Raw genomic sequence first — 18,486 nt, forward strand, 5'->3', positions numbered from 1 at the left:
CCAAAAGGTAAGCATTTGTTGCAGTGCATGCAGTTCATTACACCTATGTGATATTTTTCTATTTTTGAGAATTCCCAAAGTCTGCTTTTCTAAGACTATGGAGGAGGAAACAGGAATTTTAATGCCCACTTACTCTGTGGCTTTGAAGGTCAGTGGAAGATTCCTAGGAGCTTGTAGACTCACAGGAGCCTCACAGGAAAGTTCTTTTAGAGGAGCCCTTCCTTACATTAAGAATCACAGAATAAAAGTCTATCAATAACTAAAACCAACCAGAGCCACTGTGAAGACAAGCAACCTAATATTTCACTTTTCTGTGGTTAATTACAGACTCCAAGAAATCAAAACCTGAGAACCTTGGCAACAAGCTTGACATTTTTAGACTGTATTCTTGACCAATTAAAAAAAAATCAGTCTCCCTCATTTCATTTTTCAAGCAGCTAGAGAGAGCTTTAAATTTGTTCATTATCTCTATTCATTTTGGTGAAATGGATAGATTTGAAGAAACCTATTAAAGTTTCCCTTAGGCTGTGTTGACATGTTTACACTTTAACATTCCAAATTTCTCCCTCTCACTTATTCTTAGGAGAAATATCCAATTATTTTCTTTCCATTTACCGTGATGATCTGTTCTGAAAACCTAAACAGAACCCGGCAGGACCCCTTTGCTGTGGAATCATGAGGGACGCCAGGGCTTTAATTTCCCGACCCTAGTGGCGCCTGGTGGTTGATTATTATTGATTAGCAGCACTTCCCATCCCAACCCTGGGAAAACATCATTCGAACACAGAAGGATTCACCCCCAATCAAAGAAGGAATGAACAAGGTAATCTCCCTGTGTGTGTAGATTTCTCACCAGGGACAACAGAACAAAAACTCAAACCTGAGAGCTTCGCAGACTCAAGCCAAAAGCAGAAATAGGATCGTTCTTTCTTCTTCTTCTTCTTCTCCTTCTTCTTCTTCTTCTTCTTCTTCTTCTTCTTCTTCTTCTTCTTCTTCTTCTTCTTCTTCTTCTTCTTTTTTTTAATGACTGCTGTATTGTATTTCTATGATAGATAACATTTTTAATATTGGGAAACGGTAATCTTTCCATTCCTCCAGCCCGCCCCAGCAGACACCATGCCGACAAAACTTAAATCCTGACCTTGTGCCATTAGCACTCCCACTTCCTTGGGTTCCTTACCCTGCTGTGAAGGGTCTGCAGGCGGAAGGACCACGCTGCAGGCCAACCCTGCTAAGCTGTACCCCAGCTCTCCTCCTATGCAACCTTGTCTCCCAACATTTCAATAATGTGCCCTCCAGCCGCAGCTCCTGATTGCTTTCTCCAGCCTGCCCCTTTCCTAATTAGTTTCATCTCATGTGGTCTTAACGGACTGATTGCTTGCCCGTGGCCATAATAAGAATGGTCAAGGTGAACAAAAAGAGATGTCACATAAAAATCTAGATTTTTTTTTCTTTTTTGGAAAACTGGATGTGGCCCTACTAGTCCCACATCCCAGCAGACTAGAGATGGGGCTTGTGCTCTCAGGCCCCCCGCCCTGGGCCCCCCCGCCTGCTGCCCCCTCCTGCAGGGGCCCATAGCCCGTCCTGTAGTCTCTGCTTGAAGACCCGAGTTACCACCCTGACTCCGGAGTGAATTAGATGTCCCGAATAAAGAAGGTACAACCCTTTGGCCTCTCTCTCCAGGCCCAATAGCAGAGTCTAATCAGGGATAAGCAAGAACAGAAAGGGGTGCCTGGGTGGCTCAGTCAGTTAAGGATCTGTCTTTAGTTCAGGTCATGATCTCGGGATCCTGGGATCAAGCCTTGGATCTGGCTCCCTGCTCAGTGGGGGGTCTACTTCTCCCTCTGCCCCCCCATACCCTGCTCGTTCTCTCTCTCTCTTTCTCCAAGAAAGAAATAAAATCTTTTTTTTTTAAAGGAAAGAAAGAATAGAAAAGACTATTGAAGAGGCAGCTCTTTTGATTTACACTTCCCTGAGCCAGCCGCCTGTCGCCACCACTCCCGGTGTGATGCTTACCAACCATTCTACATGTTTTCTATACATCAACACATTGATTCTCACAGTTGCCCAGTGAAACAGATTGTGGCACAGTCTTGCTTATTTCCCAGCATCCATCTGGCAAGACGACTTCCCAGCCAAGGGGCGGCCAGATGACGAAGTTCTCACCCACTGTCCAGAAGATGTGATTCATGCAACTTCCAGCAACTGTCTTTAAATGGAGGGGCAGGCCCTTCCACGACCTTTCCTCTTCCCACCATCAGGAGTCTGGAGCTCTGGAAGCCCTCTTTTTTTTTTTTTTTTTTTTTTAAGATTTATTTATTTATGATAGACACAGAGAGAGAGAGAGAGAGAGAGAGGCAGGGAAAAGCAGGCTCCATGCAGGGACCCCGACGTGGAACTCGATCCCGGGACTCCAGGATTGTGCCCTGGGCCAAAGGCAGGTGCTAAACCACTGAGCCACCCAGGGATCCCCTCTGGAAGCCCTCTTACACCAGGAGGTAACCTGGGAAAGTGAGCTTCCTGTGGTGGAGGCTGCCCCCGTCACCCTGAGGACTGCCACACCGATTGTGGGCCTGAGGTCTGGGCAGCTTGGACACAGGAGGAATAGACTTCTCTCTGGTTTAAGCCATCTTACTTGGGATTTTCTATTGCATGCAGCTGACTCCTAGATGACAGAGCAGAATTTTGTCCCTCTCTTGCAGATGAGGAGGCAGAGGCATTCAGGCATTTGTCTAAGACTATGCAGCTAGGAGTGCGAAATGTTCCAGCAGGTCAGATCCCCCCAGTGTGCTTGAATACCTAACAGTGGCACTTGACTCCATCAAATTGACCCCAGTGGTTCTGGTTTTTGTCTTAGTAACACAGAATCTTAGAAGTTATAAAACTCAGGGTGCCTGGGTGGCTTAGTCGGTTGAGCAACCAATTCTTGATTGCGGCTCAGGTCATGATCTCAGGGTCCTGGGATAGAGCCCTGCTTCAGGCTCTGCTCTCCTCGTGGAGTCAGCTTGGGATTCTCTCTCCCTCTCCCTCTGCCCTGCCCCCTGCTCATGCTCTAAATAAATAGATCGATAGATAAAATCTTTCTAAAAAACTCAGAGATTTCTCCCTTTGTAATTTACACAACAGTAAATGCAAACATCAGGTTAGTGTTATGTGGCTGAATAAAATCTACCAGCCACCTGAGGTTTTTCTAAAATGAGAGAATTTACTGGGCTCACCCAGTAAAGGAAATATAGAGGGCATACAGAGCACAACTTTTGACAGTTTAAACACTTCCAAACATACATCATTTAAACATGATTTGAGTTACTTGCAACTTTAGTTACTCCTACTTTAGTCAGCTGCAGTTTTTCCAACTAAACCGTGCGGCCAAGCTCAGTCCCTACTTGAAATCCCAACAATCACGCCGTGCACACAATTTCTTAAAAACAAGGCAGAGAGCCCGAATATGCCAGATCCGTAAAATCAGACGTGAGCCCAGGGCTGTCATTCCGTCACCACATTCTAGGACAATCTCCCTTGTTTTCCTCAATGCATCTTCATGGGTGACCCTCTGGCTCTGCGGACATCCCCGGGATTCTTCTTTGACTCAGCCTCTCTTTCCTCGTTGATGCTTCTCAGCTTCTGGAAGCTACCACTGATATTGCTGCGACTCCTCCTGACTTCAGGCCCACACTGGCCACCATGACATCAGCCCCAGTGTCTGTTCTTCTCAGCCTCCTTCTCTCCTTCCTCTCCCCGTCCCTGGAATAATGGGCACCTCCCCTCAGGTGCCATTTCCCAGCCCCTTTCCGGCTGGGAGGGATATAGGGAAAGGTCTTGGGGGCAGTAAGCTGATCTGGTCCCTTACTCCAGGCAATGCCTGGTCTTTTCCTATTCTGTGGCAGGAAGATGGCCTGACAGAGAGCCATTCCTAGTTGGAGGCCTCAGTGGCCGTCACTGAGAGGCAGGGGCAGCCTGGGCTCCCCATCGGCCTCCTGCTGCCTGCATCCGCGGGGAAGCTTGCTTGTCAGCTGGGCTGCAGGCCACACAGGTCTTTATTTTTTTTTTTTTAATTTATTTATGATAGTCACAGAGAGAGAAAGAGGGAGAGGCAGAGACACAGGCAGAGGGAGAAGCAGGCTCCATGCACCGGGAGCCCGACGTGGGATTCGATCCCGGGTCTCCAGGATCGCGCCCTGGGCCAAAGGCAGGCGCCAAACCGCTGCGCCACCCAGGGATCCCCCCACACAGGTCTTTAACTGAGGGCCTCTGCTCTTCTTCCCAGAACAAGCTGGCTGTCCCCACCGTAGGGCTTCCCAGAAGCGGGGAAACGGGAAAGGCAGGACAGTTCTGGCGGCGACCAGAAGGGGGCAGCTAGACCTCAGGGGTGTTACCCCCAGGTGGTTACCCCCACAATAGTGGTTCCTTGAGACAGCCAGGAAAGCGCCAAAGCTTTTGCTGGGAGGTCTGTCCTCCTTCGATGCGATTGAACTTGAGAAAGTAACTGATTTAATGCTTCAAAACGTTGGTCTACCGTTTAGGAAAAAAAGCATCTTGTTTTTTAAAATATTGTCAATTTTTCTCAGTGCCACCATCTTGCCAGAAGCACCTGGTATTGCTATGGCAACAGAATGAGGAAAATGCACTTGGTGCCTAATGTCGATGGGATTCAGAGACTTTCCCGAGTATCATTCACGGGTGAGCAGGGTAATTTAATTTTGCAGAAAGCAGAGGTGGAATGACAGGGTAGGAGAACGGAGACTCGGGGCCACATGGGAACGGTCCCCACACGTCCGATTAGGCACCGATGGAGTCCTTCTTCCTATTAATTTCTATGGTCCGTCCTCCTTGTTGTCGTCCTGCCACAGTTCACACTTGGGAGCCTCCGCCTGCTTTCACCCGCCCCCGCCGCATTTCCAAAATGCTTTCAAAGATGCCAACTGCACCAGTTTCCTGTTTAAAATCCATGATCACTCTCCTTTTGCCTACATAGAACATGACCAGTTCTGTTGCTTGGTATGCAAGCCCTTTCTTAATACGACTCCACCCTACTTTTATGACGTCGCCTCTGCTCCCTCCCTAAGGCACCAGCCCAGCCAAATAAAGTTTTTCCTTGCCTTGCTTCTCTTTGCTTCCCCCCCTGGTTAGGCGAGTGAGGGCCATCCTGCTCCACGCTCCCGCCCACCCCAACCTCGGCCCCACACGGTGGTTTGGGTCTATTTGTTGTTTTGCGTTTCCTGCCAGACTTTGAGTTCTCTGAGGACATCACTGAGTTCCCCCCCAGGACCTCACACCATTGCCAAATTGTCTCCCAGGAGGGACACAGTAGAACTGCTGGCATTGCAGGTTTAGTGCCCTTGGGGCAGGTCAGCAGTGGGGCAGTCACACTCTTAAAGTCCCAAGGGTGATGTCAGGTGGCTGTGGTGTGGCCAGGGCCTCCTCTAGGGGCAAAGAGCCAGAGTAATTAGAGGCTGGTCCAGATGGACTCTGAGCACAGCGCCCAGGAGCCAGTCTCCCATTCAGGCCACAGGCTGCTCCCCATTCCGGCCCCCCCAGGGTGGCACCTGGCGGCCACCCAGGTAGCACCAGACACGTCATCCATTTCTTTGCTCCTTTCTTCCTGCCCACCCATCCGGACTCGGCTCACATGCCGGCTCCCCCGTGGATTTTCTCACCAGCCTTCTCCAAGGAGCAGTTTCTGTGTCTTGGGGTTCCCACAGCATTTGTGAGGGATCTCAAGGTCACCCTGGGAAGAGGTGACCTTCTCTTCTAGACGACCCCTCCCTTGTCAGGGAACACGGTCTCTGGGAGTCCTGCCTGTAGCTCACGCGTGCGATTTTGCAGAGTGGACACCCCCGCGGGACTCCCTGGGGCGCTTGGAGCTTGCTGGGATGTAGCATGTCTACACAGGGGCACCCCCCCCCCCCCAGTATTCAAGGAAGGAGCTGAGGGTGCCTCAGAACTGGCCGCGGGCCTCCGAAGCTGCGGGGAACGGAGGCAGCGGGGGGAGGGGGGCTCGGACGCGCGCAGGCCCCCCCTGCCCTGGGGCTCCTGGGGCACCCCGGCCGCCACTGCTCAGTGCCCTGCTGCCGAGGGGGTCTCCTCGGGCCAACTCACAGAAGAGCGGCTCACACCCCCGCGGGGCTCCGAGCGGGGCCGCAGACGCAGGGACGCCTCGGGTCTTCCCCAGGCCGCCGAGCCGGGCCGGGGTCGCAGTGCCACCTGCTGGCCCCGGCGGGTCGCGCGGCCCCGGCGCCCTCGGCCTCCGCGGGAGCTCGCGCCCCACAGGTGACTCACCTGGCTGCTCCCAGGCCTGCGACCGGGAACCATCAAACCCCAACCACCCCATCCAACCCCATCAAAACAGGGGCGCACGTGTCAAAACAATCAGGAAGGGGCCAAAGTTTGAAAAGGCTACGTTGTGCGGCCCAACAAGAGGAGCCAGAGGAAGGAGGCCAGGTGCGCAGGGGCCGGCAGGCACCTCCTCTTCCCTCCGCCATCGGAGGCCACGTGTGTGCGGTCAACCGCCCGTGTAGGGGTTTCCCTCCAAGGGGACAGCGTAGTATGGCCCGGGCCCTGTCCTGGGGGCCCTGCGGAGGCGAGGGGGGTAGGTCCCGGCCAGCGGGGCCCGGGCGGCTCCGGGGGGCGAGCGCCTGCCTTGGGCCCGGGGCCTGATGACAGCCCAGCAGCATGGAAGCAACGTTCCCAATATGCTCGGAGGCATGAAGCAGCAGGCATATGCACGTCCGGCCCCTGTGATTGGTTATCCGAAGCCAACAGGATATTCTCAGTAAGACTTTCGAAGTATATGCAAATATCTGTTTTTCATAATTGCTCTTTATATTGTGTGTTATCAGACAAGATAGTCATTTAAGAAACATGGAAGTGCAGAAATGACTGTAGTGCAGCAGTAATTATGGTGCACTTTTTTGCTGTTTACGTTGGATATTTCTCTGCATTCCTGAAACAATTTTTAGGTTTTTTTGTTTTTGTTTTTGTTTTTTTTTGTATTAGAAAATGCAGGCAGCGTTTTCACAAAAGTAAATTTACAGTGATTTGAAATAGAATAAATGAAGGCAACGCGTGGCCATCCAATAAAAAATATTTGAAGACTGAAAAAAAAAAAAAGGTTCTGACATTGAGTCCCGCATGGGGCTCCCCGCGGGGAATCTGCCTCTCTCCGCCCCCCCCCCCCCCCCGTGTCTCTGTCTCCCTCTGTGTCTCTCATGAATATATGAGATCTTTTTATTCTAAAGATTAAAAAAAATTATTCACGACAGACAGAGACAGACACACAGGCAGAGGGAGAAGCAGGCTCCATGCAGGGAGCCCGACGTGGGACTCGATCCCGGGTCCCCAGGTCACACCCCGGGCTGAAGGCGGCGCTAAACCGCTGGGCCACCGGAATAAATGAAATCTTAAAGAAACAAAAAACATGCCAGCCAAGGTGGGTGCTGGGCCGAAGCCCTGGGCCGGGCCGCTCCGTGCTGTGGGTGCTGGCCTGTGCACTGTCCTGACGTCTCCCCAGCAGGTGCTAGCGGCACCCCCACGGCCACCCCCCGTTGTGAGAACCCAGAGTGTCTCCCGACGTCTCCCCACGTGTCCTGGGGGCAACCCCGCCTCTTGCCGAGGACCCTTGACGCAGATGTGCTGGTGGCCACGAGACGGAGCCCCGCGCCCCGGCGCAGCCCTGCTCCGAGAGAACGGGGGCCCCGCACATCCCAGCGACGACCCGTCCGGCTCGGGGTGGCCCCGGTTTTCACCCGGTGCCGAGGGCTGAGGGCCTGGACGAGGGACGGACCGGCAGCAGCCCTTCAGAACGATGCCAGGGCAGCATCTGTCCCCGTTTGCCGAAGCCCGTGACTCCCGGGTGCAGAGCAGTCCCCTTCCCCCCCCCCCCCCCCCCGCTGGGGCTCGGGGCACGCTACCTGCCACGGCTGGAGGGCCTGGGACCCGGGCAGGCAGGCAGGGTCTGCGCGGGAGGCGTCGCCGGTGGGGGTGGGGGGGCGGTGGGGGAGCAGCAGAGCCCGGCAGCCCTCGGAAAGAGCTTGCATTCCTTTTTTTAAAAAATAAATTTATTTTTTTATTGGTGTTCAATTTGCCAACATACAGAATAACACCCAGTGCTCATCCCGTCAAGTGCCCCCCTCAGTGCCCGTCACCCAGTCACCCCCACCCCCCGCCCTCCTCCCCTTCCACCACCCCTAGTTCGTTTCCCAGAGTTAGCAGTCTTTACGTTCTGTCTCCCTTTCTGACATTTCCCACACATTTCTTCTCCCTTCCCTTATATTCCCTTTCACTATTATTTATATTCCCCAAATGAATGAGAACATATAATGTTTGTCCTTCTCTGATTGACTTACTTCACTCAGCATAACACCCTCCAGTTCCATCCACGTGGAAGCAAACGGTGGGTATGTGTCGTTTCTAATGGCTGCGGAACATTCCATTGCATACATAGACCACAGCTTCTTACCCATTCATGGATAAAGGGCTTGCATCCCTCTAAGGTACCTGCAATCACCTGTTGACTCCAGCAGGCCGAAGTGTGACAGCCATAGGTCTCGGGGCCTCTGGGGCCCTCCCTCGCGGCCTCATCTCACCGGCGCCCTCCCAGCACCGTCGCGCCTCAACATCCGAGCTGCGGGGGACCCCAGCTTTCGGCCCGTGAGTCCCGCCTCCGATGCCGGGGAGCCCACCCCTGGACGCTGGGCTCCTCGCTGACCCGCCGCCCGCCTCTTCCCCACGGCGCTCGAATCTTCTCGTTCCTTCATTTACCATCCCTCTCCAAAACAGGAGTCATGAGACGTCGTGAGGGGTTCAGAGGGACCCCGGGAGGAGGACAGATGGCCCCGACCTCACACTTTCATCCAGGGCCAGGGCCAGGGCAGGGCCGCAGGCTGCTGGTGGGTTGAGCATCTGCCTTGGCTCAGGTCGTCATCCCGGGGTCCCCGCATCGAGCCCCGCATCGGGCTCCCCGCGGGGAGCCTGCTTCTCCCTCTGCCTGTGTCTCTGCCTCCCTCTCTGTGTCTCTCATGAATAAATAAATAAAATCCTTAGAAAAAAATAAAATGAAGCTGTGGCCAAGACGGACGAAGGAAGTTGATGGACTCCGTGAGAAGCGGTTCCTTAGCCTCAGACCCTTAGAGGAAGTTCCAGACATGACCACCAGGTGGCAGCAGGGGACCGGTTGTTTTCCTAAAACCCTATAGGATCTTGGGGATTATGAAGTGTTGCCTGTGGGTGACAGGAGGGGTGGGAACAGCATGGGCCTCCCATTCCCTCTCCACCAGCCTGTGCCTCCACAGAACAGCAAGGTCCTGCGTGGGTTTTAGCAGGTCCTGCTCAGGGCGCCTGTGTGTGTGTGTGTGTGCGCGCGCGTGCATATCCATTAATTCCTATACTTCCTAAACTCACACCACCATCCACTTCTGACACCCCTAAATGCTGTGGATGAGAGGGTGCCCTGACCCAGGCTTCCTGGAGAGGAACCCAGGCGGAGGAGCAACTGGGAGCAGGCAGGAGGGCCGCTGGAAGGAGGGGGGTGAAGGGGGGGCGGCTTGAGCTGACCCCGAGGGCAGGAAGGCAGGAAGGCCCTGCTTCCCTCTGGAGCGCCTCTTTTAAGGAATTTTAAAGAAGCGGCAGGGCAGAGGAGGGCATGGCCTCTGGAGTCACTCAGTGAAAGAACAGTCTTTCTCCACTACGTGCAAGGTGTGTCAGAGCTGGCAAAGCCCTTCCACCGCACAATTCTGTTCCTCCGTGGAAATGAAGGAGTCTGCTGGCATCACCGTTCAGTGATCTACTGGTTCCCAAAACGTCTCCTTCCCGGACTCCATTTCTGGCTTAGTGAACTCTTTCTTGGGAGTAAAATAGATGCTCTTGGTTTGGTTTTCTCCAGCTCTTGGGGTAAACAAAATAAAACAACAACAACAAAAACCCCAACCCACTTCTCAAGGTCCAGGAGGTAGACAGGGCCTTCTGCTTCAGAAGGAACAGGGGCCCTGCCCGGGAGGCCCTTTCTGTGTCAGAGGACACCAGGCATGTGGGGGAAGAGGTGCTGCGGCCTGAGACTCTGGCTCTGGTGCGTGTAGTCCAATAAGCACAAAATCCAATGAGGATAGACACCCAAGAAAGGAGACTCAACAGGTCAAAGACAGCTTTGCCATCCTTACAGATCTAAGGACTCTTATGTCTCGAATCCTAGATCTGATCTGCCCCAGAGGCAACGCTTAAACCACTTTCAGTGTTGGCTCCAACAGAGTAGGATTAAGCAAGCCTGCCTCGGAGAGAGCATTCCAGGCACCCCCCCTCCCCCCGGAGGGAACCACAGCACTGTTGCTCGCCAATGTTTTTGCTCATCTGTGTTCCTTCTGCCCTGTTGGAGGTCTGCTCACTGGTCAGGGTGCAAGGTTGGTCCCCACTGCCCTTTATCAATGGAAAAGGGACTTAATCTCATTTGTTTAATGTGGAATATTTGTGGGTAAATCTTCTAAAGCCAAACTTGGGACTGAAAAGTGTGTACTGGGTGTCATGATATAGGGGCATTGGTGCCACCGAAGGAAGGCATTTCAGGGCGCAGTGGGAGTGGAGGCCGGTGGGGCTTGGAGGGGTTAGGGGTGACGACCACGACAAGGCGCTGCAGAGGGTCTGCTTTGAAAGAAAGAGGGTGGCTGGGGTCTGAGAGCTGGGTTAAGGCCCTGGGAAGGACCTCTCAGGGAGGGATTTGGGGCTCTTGGAGGGGAGGAGCCCCCTGGGTGTGGGCCTGGCCCTGCCTACATTTCTAACCTGAGTCTGGGATCCTGCACACCACCCTCTGACCTTCTCACCGGACCAGGGTGAAGTCGAAGTGAAGGCAGGCTTCTCCTGCCTGGTCCTCCTCTGCTCACCACAGGCTTCTGAACTCTCTGCCCTGTCCTGGGATCCCATATCAGCAGAATTGTTTTCAGATCTATGTGGGCCACCTTCCCACCAGTCCCTCCCCCCAAAACGTGATTCTGCACTTTTTGGCTTTTTTTCTTTTTTTGGCTTTATACATCCTTAATATCTCAAATAGAGACCTAGATGCACCATTTGAAACATCACTAAATTGGTATTCGCCAGCAGGTGGGACCTCCGTAATGAGGACACTTGAAATGTCTCATTTAAACCAACTATTAGGAGCCACTGTGGGGACTCCCTTCGTCTCCAGAGGCTAAAGGAAGAGCTGCAATGGTACTTTCTTGACGTCAGATCCTTAAATTATTCCAACTCCAAGGGCACTTGAGAACTATAATTCTTAGCTACCTGCAAACAAAACAAGCCCTAAATGTAGCCCGTGTTGGGAGACCTGGCGGCCCTGGAAGGGTCAAAATACAAGCAAAGCTTTAGATGCACCAAGCAACATTTGGAGGGAAAGACGGTGTCCATCGATTCCAGTGTCATATATATACAGTTGGAGAGCTTAAAAATAAAATGCTTTTCAAGTTTGAATCTGCTATCTTGGAGGTAAAAGTCACCTTCTATTTTTAAGAAACAGCATCTTCTCATCACTTTTGGGGCCTCTACTTTCCTAGTTTGAGACCTGGTTTCTCAGCTGGGGCGTCCTGTTAGAATCACCTAGAAAGGCTGGGTAATCCCCTGCACAGACAGAGCCTGGGTCCCCCTACTTCAGAATCGCTGTGGGTGGGACCCAGGTCTCAGCTTTTTAAAAAACTTCCCATGGGATCTCAAGGTGCAGCCAAGTTTGAAAACCTGGGACATGAGGCGAATTTATCCTGAATGCAAGATTGGGCTTTCTTGGGTTCTTCTGCTGCCAGGGTGTATCCCACTGGCAATCAGCCTGTTTCCTCCCCTTTCACATTAGGTCTGCGAGGAGACGATGTCTGTGGCAGGACAGAGCTCTGGTTCTAAACGATTCTTGCTAATCCCAGGGCTTCAACATTTAAAAGAAAAAAAAAATCCCTTCCCACCTACCTTCTCTCAAGATTTCCTGTCCCTTTCCTCCTTCCAAATGCTTAACAATTGGGTTTCTCTTGTCATTTATCATTTGCTCTTCCAGGCATGAGTGGAGAGAGAGCATAAATGCTGATGTGGCTGCAGGTGTCACGAGCAAGTTCCAGAAATGCCAGGGGATTCAAGGGGACCTGAGCTTTGCGTGTGTCTCCCTACATTCCCATCTCGTGGAGAAGGCCTCAGGAGGCTGGATCTTCACTGCTGCATCCTCAGGCCCTTGGGGTTCGCCCGACATTTTCAACAATGAAGTGTGTGTTCCTTATTCCACACCAGCGGTTCTCAGCCACGGCAGTCCCGCCCTTTAGAGGCAAGTGTGCGTATTTGTGGAGACCTTTGACGCTGTCACAATGATGAGGCAAAACTGGCATGGTGTGGGTGCGGCCCGGGGCTGCCAGTGTCCCGCAGTGGAGCTGCCAGGAGCTGGCCACTCCAGCAGGACCTGGTGGTCTCCCATCGAACATTCATGTGAGTGAAAACACCTATTTACAATCACCTGCACCTGCAGACCAATTCTGCTTTGCAAACAAGCTTTTTGGCATTCTTAAAATAGGCCAGATATTTTCCAGGAAGGTGTAAAACTAGGGAGCACTTGCTTTGCTTGAAGCTTCAAACAGAATCGTTCACGCTTTGGGAAAAAGTCCCATCAGCAAACAGTGTTCATGGGGCTTGAGCCTCCAAATGAAGCAAATGCATTTGTCGCTGTGTTCTGCTCATTGGTGCCGGCTCATTGGGCTTCGTCCCACAACCGGTGGGGCGTAGGATTGTGTTTTGCTTAGTATTTGAAACTGCGTGAGTAGGTAGGATGTATCCACAAGAATTTTCCTACACAGCATTTGTAATTTAAAGGGGAGCATGGGATCTGATAAGACTAGACCCCCGTCCTCCCATTTCAGACTCTCTCTGAGGGGTGCAACTGCCCACCCACAAGTCCTGTGCCTGGGAGGTGTCGGGAAGCAGAACTAGAAATGCCTTGGAGGGGCCCTTGGGAGCCGTTTACCCCCAAGAATGGAGAAGGTGCTCTAGCAACCAGGCTGAGGACTGAGGATGGAGGAGCAGGGAGAGGCGTGGCCAGCTCGGAGTAGGCGGGGCAAGGGGCGTGGCTTTGAAGTGGGCGTGGCCTTCCTGGCAGGCGGATTCATTTTTCTGCAGTCTACTGGGTGCCTGGTTCACTTGCTTAGGGAAGGTGTCGGTGATCCCAGGTAAGGACCCAGTGACGCTGGATGAGAATATTAACCCCCTAAGCGAGGCAGCCAAAATTTGTAATAATCCCTAAATGCACGAGGTGGGTTTTTGTTTTGTTTTTGTTTTGTTTTTATATGCTCTTTCCTTTGGTCCAGGATTCAAAAGCTGCCCGCCAAGTCCTTTTGGAGACAACCAGTGGAACTCCCGTCCCAAGCAGAACGAATCAGCGCCTATGCCTCAGCCTCATCCCAGACACACATCTAGCACTTTGTCTCAAGATCTTACTCAGCCTGTGTTTTCTACAGATGGGGAAGGGATAAGGACAGTGATTTTTTCCCAAGGTTTTGTGATGATTAAAAGGTGGTACGTGCAGAACACTTTAGCACATACGTGGCTCATAACAGGCAACAGAGGACAGTTACTGGGGATGTGTTCACAGACACAAGGGTCAAGGACTTCTCCATCAATACTAGATAATTAAACAAATTAAGCATTGTGTGTCAGTGTAGGCATGCACTGCAAGCTCCTCTGCCTTCTCATCGAGTGTGTCGAGCATAACTTGACCTTCTGACCTCCAGGTCATCAGAATGTGCTCTTGTTTCAAGCTAGATGGCCATGAGCCCTGACAGATGAGGTTCCCTCCTCAAAAGTGCTTGCACGGTCAGTTTCTTTTGGACGTTAGCTTCTCAGAAGCACACGTCAAAGTGCACAATTGCCTGGGCCCCATGGTGTGTCTCCCCAGCAATGTCACCTGGTTGCTTTCTGCAAAATTACCTTTTGAATTTTTGTCTGAAGCACTCTATATTCCTCCAATCCCTCCAGAAAAGCTTCTTGGTTGCTCTCAAACACTTTTGCGTTTTCAGAGCCACGGAGAGGGGAAGAAGCTTGAATTACAGGCTGGGGCACTCGGGAAGCAGTCCGGGAGACAGGCATGGCCACAGCTGCTCTGGGAGCCCAGTGGATGTGTCTGCTTTTCTTCCTCGGTCTTGCCCCTGGTACCCAGCTCCTCAGGGATGGGCATCAAGTCCGCCCACCATATGAGGAGTCTGGGTGGGGTGATTTGGGTATACCCTCTCCCAATCCTGAAAATGCAACCTTGCAAAAGGACTACTCTTCTGGAGCCAAGATTCTAGGACCTTGGCTTTGTTCCAAGACCGTATAAATCTTTTGTTTTACCTTGGAAAGAGTCGCAGTCACAAGTAGCATTGAAAGAAAAGCAGCCTCTTTGAAAAGTTCCGTATTGTAGCAAGGAGGGCCAAATGCCATCACCTCGGCGAATGGCCTCTCCTCTGGACTCAGGCTGGTCTCACTTCTCCGCCTGCCCATGTTTCTGCCACGCCCTCCACAACTAAATGGAAGCATTTTAAGAGCAGGAGCAGTGTCCAGTTATCTGTGTAGCGGGGATAAGGACAACAATCCTAACCTTTATTGAATGCAATCTGTGTCAGGATTTTTTTTGTTTTGTTTTTTGTTTTTTGTTTTTGTTTTTTTTGTTTTTTGGAGAAGTAGAGGGGCTGGGGAGAGGCAGCCCACTTTAGCTGTTAAAAGGAACCAAGGTGTCTTTGTGAAGCATGTCAGAGGAAGCCCATGCACACCTGGACTCAGTTTCCCTCCAATGTCCTGAGGAGGTGGGTGGCACTTTGCTGGGTCTCAGGGTTATGCCTGGGAGCTGTGTTGAGTTTTTCATCACCTGGGGGACATGCCCTATCCTTCATGACATCAGCAGCAAGTGACCATCACCTGTATATCCTTGCCAGCACCCTGGGAAGTCTGAAGGTAAACTGAGGACGGGAGCCATCATCTGTGGTTAGCTGCTTATAAAGAAATCTCAGTTTGTCCATACAGAGGAGCAAATAAACTGGCACAAGTCAGCTGGCTACTCTATGTATCTTAACCTAGTGTAGTTGTTGAGTTGTTATGGGACACGATTGAGGTGTTGGAACATTTTATACCTAAAAGCTCTAAGGTGACGATTTTCCTGAGCCCTCCCTGAAACCTGAGATTACAATCAATATGAGTAGAGATAGAATATACTATTTCTGATGAAAGCACGCCAGCTCCGTACACTTGAAGCTTACGACCGGGTTCTAACAACCAGGTACTAAACTACTAATGATCTGCCCTTTATATCAAACCAAGTTAAATATTTTGGAGGCAAAAAATAAATAAATAAGTAGTAGTTTCCTGAGATTGTTCTTGTTTGTGATTCATAATCTTGGTGTTATTTTCACTAAGTGTTCTTCCTGTTTTTCAAGTGAAGACGTACAGTGTAATGGTAGCTCGCATATGGCCCTCTACACCAACATTTGTTAAAACTGAGAACTCAAAAAGAATCATAGTGACAAAGATGTTTTATTTCTACTTTACTTCTACTGGAAATTAAAAAAGAAAAAGTAATATGAGCCCTCCGGTCAATGAGGGTGGAAACTCTGTACCCAGGTTTGCTTTCTGGGAACCAAACCTTGGGGAAGCCACAGAGAAGAGAGTCAGCAGGTTATATCAGAAGGCACCACACTTGCAATGAATTAATCAGAAACTCATCACGAAGAGGAAAAGCAGAGCTTTCCGAAAACCAGTTCGTGTTCGGTTACATGTTACTTATAACCTCCTCAAAACCCAAACCCTTTAACTCGGTAATAGTTGTTACGTTTGTCCTTTGACTAGGAAGTAGTTCGAGTGACAAGGTACAAAAAATAATAAGCATGCAGCCCTTTATTTAGATTTGCAAATTCTCTGCTTATAGTTCTGTATATTACATGACTGTGTTATACAAATACATTTATTTACAAAAACACTCTAGCTGTGCAAACTTGTTGCTTTTTAAAAATGTACGGGGTAGCCCCCATTTCTGCCCATCCCAAGATATAGTTTTAAAGCATGCATAAAAATTAACTTTGGTGTGGGAAAACTACTCTGTGCTGTCACATACAGTATTTTTTATGTCTATTTATATATGTACAAAAGTTTATCAGTTTACAGAACCATATAGAAGTGTACATGTTAAAATTCACAATGTAAGAGTATGGGTTACCAGTCTCCGAAAACAAAGGAAGGGGTTTGATACTGCAAAGAAAACAACTTAGAGAATCCCAATATGTCTAAGAAAAAAAAAAAAAAAAAGAAAAGAAAAGAAAAGGAACAAAGAGAAAGAAAAGAAGAAAAGCAAAGAAAAAGCTAGCTTGCTTTGGGCTGCAAATTATTATACATAATTTTCATGGCAGTGCAATAGGTTTGATAAACTGCCTTCTACACGTGCCTCTGGGTTGGCTTGTGTAGAAGTTCACTGGCTTATGGTCTAGCACACTACTTTCAAATGTACAATGCTATAGTATCAAAATGTTTTTGGCAAAAAGGATCTCGAAAGGAATCATGAAGTTTTGACAAAAATAGAAATCTGTAATAAAGCTAAATAACACTAAAATAAAAGGAAATATTATAGTATCTGTTTTACAATTTGTATAGTCACACTTGTGTATTTCTCTGTTCACGTCTAGTCTCCGTAATGAAAAATATTTTTGTACAAAACATACTAAAATTCTGGAATCATACATGTTTTACATGCTGAATACATTCCCCCCCACCCATCTCACACACACCCTTCTCTCCTGCCAGCCACTCTTTTCGTAACACATGCTTACTTCATGTAACAGGTATTGAATATAGACAGTAAACACTAGGTAATTACAACAGCAACAAAGTAAAAACAAAACCAAAAACAAAAAAACAAAACCAAACGAGCTTTACTGAAATCTACTCATCCAGTATTTAGCACATACTTAGCATTAAGCCTCAAACAGTACAGCAATATGTTACATTCTCTTGTGAAAACAGTTGTTGAAGACTGTTTAAAAAAAAAAAATTTTTTTTAAAGGTAACTCCCACTTGTGCCTAACAGGATTTGGCCTTTAAGAGGTCTCCTTTGCTGTGGATGGGGTGGCTTTGCTTGAACTTCCATTCTGTGCCTTGTAGCTGGTGAGGCCAGGAGTATGGATGGTCCTGATGCTCTTGGCACCTTGATTCAGTGAAGTGGGGGAGGCGGGGGAGGGCGGGGAGGAGGAGGAGGAGGAGGAGGGAGGGGCTGCTCGGCCGTTTTGAGTCTGCAGTGAGAATGAGAGATGGTGGCCTTTACCTGCATGAGTGGGGCTCTGAAACTTTAAGGAGCCATTAGAGACAGAGGGGATGAGGGAGGCAGAGGGAGCAGATCGTCCTGTTTGGGGGCTGAGAGGATTAGAAGTAACCGGTGGTTTAGTAGCAGATGGAATAGGCAAGTTAGAGCTGTCACCACTAGAAGAGGGCAGAGAACTGCTTTTCCCAGAGCTGGGAGAAAGGGCTGGAATCTTAGAAGCAGGTAAGGAGGGGAAAGCAGGCTTACAGTCCCCACCAGCTTTCTTAGCACTTCCATTAGCCTGTAAATAAAGATGGCAGGAGAGTTTGTCAGAAAGCTGGTAACACGATCAATCCACGGGCTCTGGCAACACAGCCCTTCTGAGAATATTAAATAAAAGAAACCAAACCACACCAAACCAAACCAGTTCAAGGCCTGAGCTAAGTCCTGTTGTGCTGTACTGGACCTGGTAGACAGCCCCAGAGGACAGAGTGGAGGATGTGCAGAACAGGAAAGAAGGAAGAACAGTGTTGGTGAGAAGAGGCACGTCAACCCACTACCGTTCCCGGGTGCTGGGTGGGCCATGCGTCTGGGGGGTTACTGGGGTGGGGCTGGGGCGTCGTGGTAGACAGTTAATGTACTTCGAATGCAATGCGGGCAGCCTACACGTTAGTACTGGTGACTTTCAGGGCGGCTCAAGGACGGGTCTGTCTCGGTTTCCCAAGGCGTTCTGATGAACCACTACATTCACCAAAGAAAAGCCAATGGGCCTGGCACCTGGTGTTAACAGTTAAACTTGGGAGTCACAAAGTAAAAGATGTTTTATTGCAAGCATGCAGAAGCGTGGTGAAAAGTTTAACAAAGGTGTTTAGACTTTCTTCATGCCCCAGATCCAGGGTGTCTATGTAAATCGTATCTTACAAAGAAAACACAGTATTTGGTATAAACTAAGTCAGTGACTTGCTTCTTAACCGCAATAGTGTCCATCCAAAATTGGGTTTAAGGTAAAACTACCTGACGATATTGGCGGGGATCCTGCAGTTTGGACTGCTTGCCGGGCTTGTCCAGGCTTCCGGGTCTGTTCTTGGAGCCCATGGGCACTGGCATCCTGCTGGTCTGCGGGGTCCCAGTGGAGCCCTGGGGGAAGGAGCAGCGGGAGGGGAAAAGAAGGAGAAGCACATGAGTGGGTTATCACCGGGGCCCTCCCACTCTGTGCAGAGAAGGTC

At 50.3% G+C, this 18,486-nt stretch overlaps 1 protein-coding gene across 18 annotated transcripts in view; it reads right to left on the reverse strand.

Annotated features, from left to right (window-relative positions):
- Positions 1-15,849: 15,849 nt before the first annotated feature.
- The window catches only part of KIAA1217 (KIAA1217 ortholog), a 433,991-nt gene continuing 431,354 nt past the window's right edge, over positions 15,850-18,486 (reverse strand). For all 18 annotated transcript variants that reach the window (XM_077896782.1, XM_077896784.1, XM_077896783.1 and 15 more), the window contains 2 exons: positions 18,275-18,397; positions 15,850-17,561 (listed from right to left, as the gene is read on the reverse strand). In XM_077896782.1, coding sequence (XP_077752908.1) covers positions 17,061-17,561; positions 18,275-18,397 — 624 coding nt within the window. In that variant the 3' untranslated portion in view covers positions 15,850-17,060. The remainder of the gene's footprint in view (positions 17,562-18,274; positions 18,398-18,486) is intronic.

The sequence above is a fragment of the Canis aureus genome, chromosome 5 (genome assembly GCF_053574225.1).
Source record: "Canis aureus isolate CA01 chromosome 5, VMU_Caureus_v.1.0, whole genome shotgun sequence".
Lineage (NCBI taxonomy): Eukaryota > Metazoa > Chordata > Mammalia > Carnivora > Canidae > Canis > Canis aureus.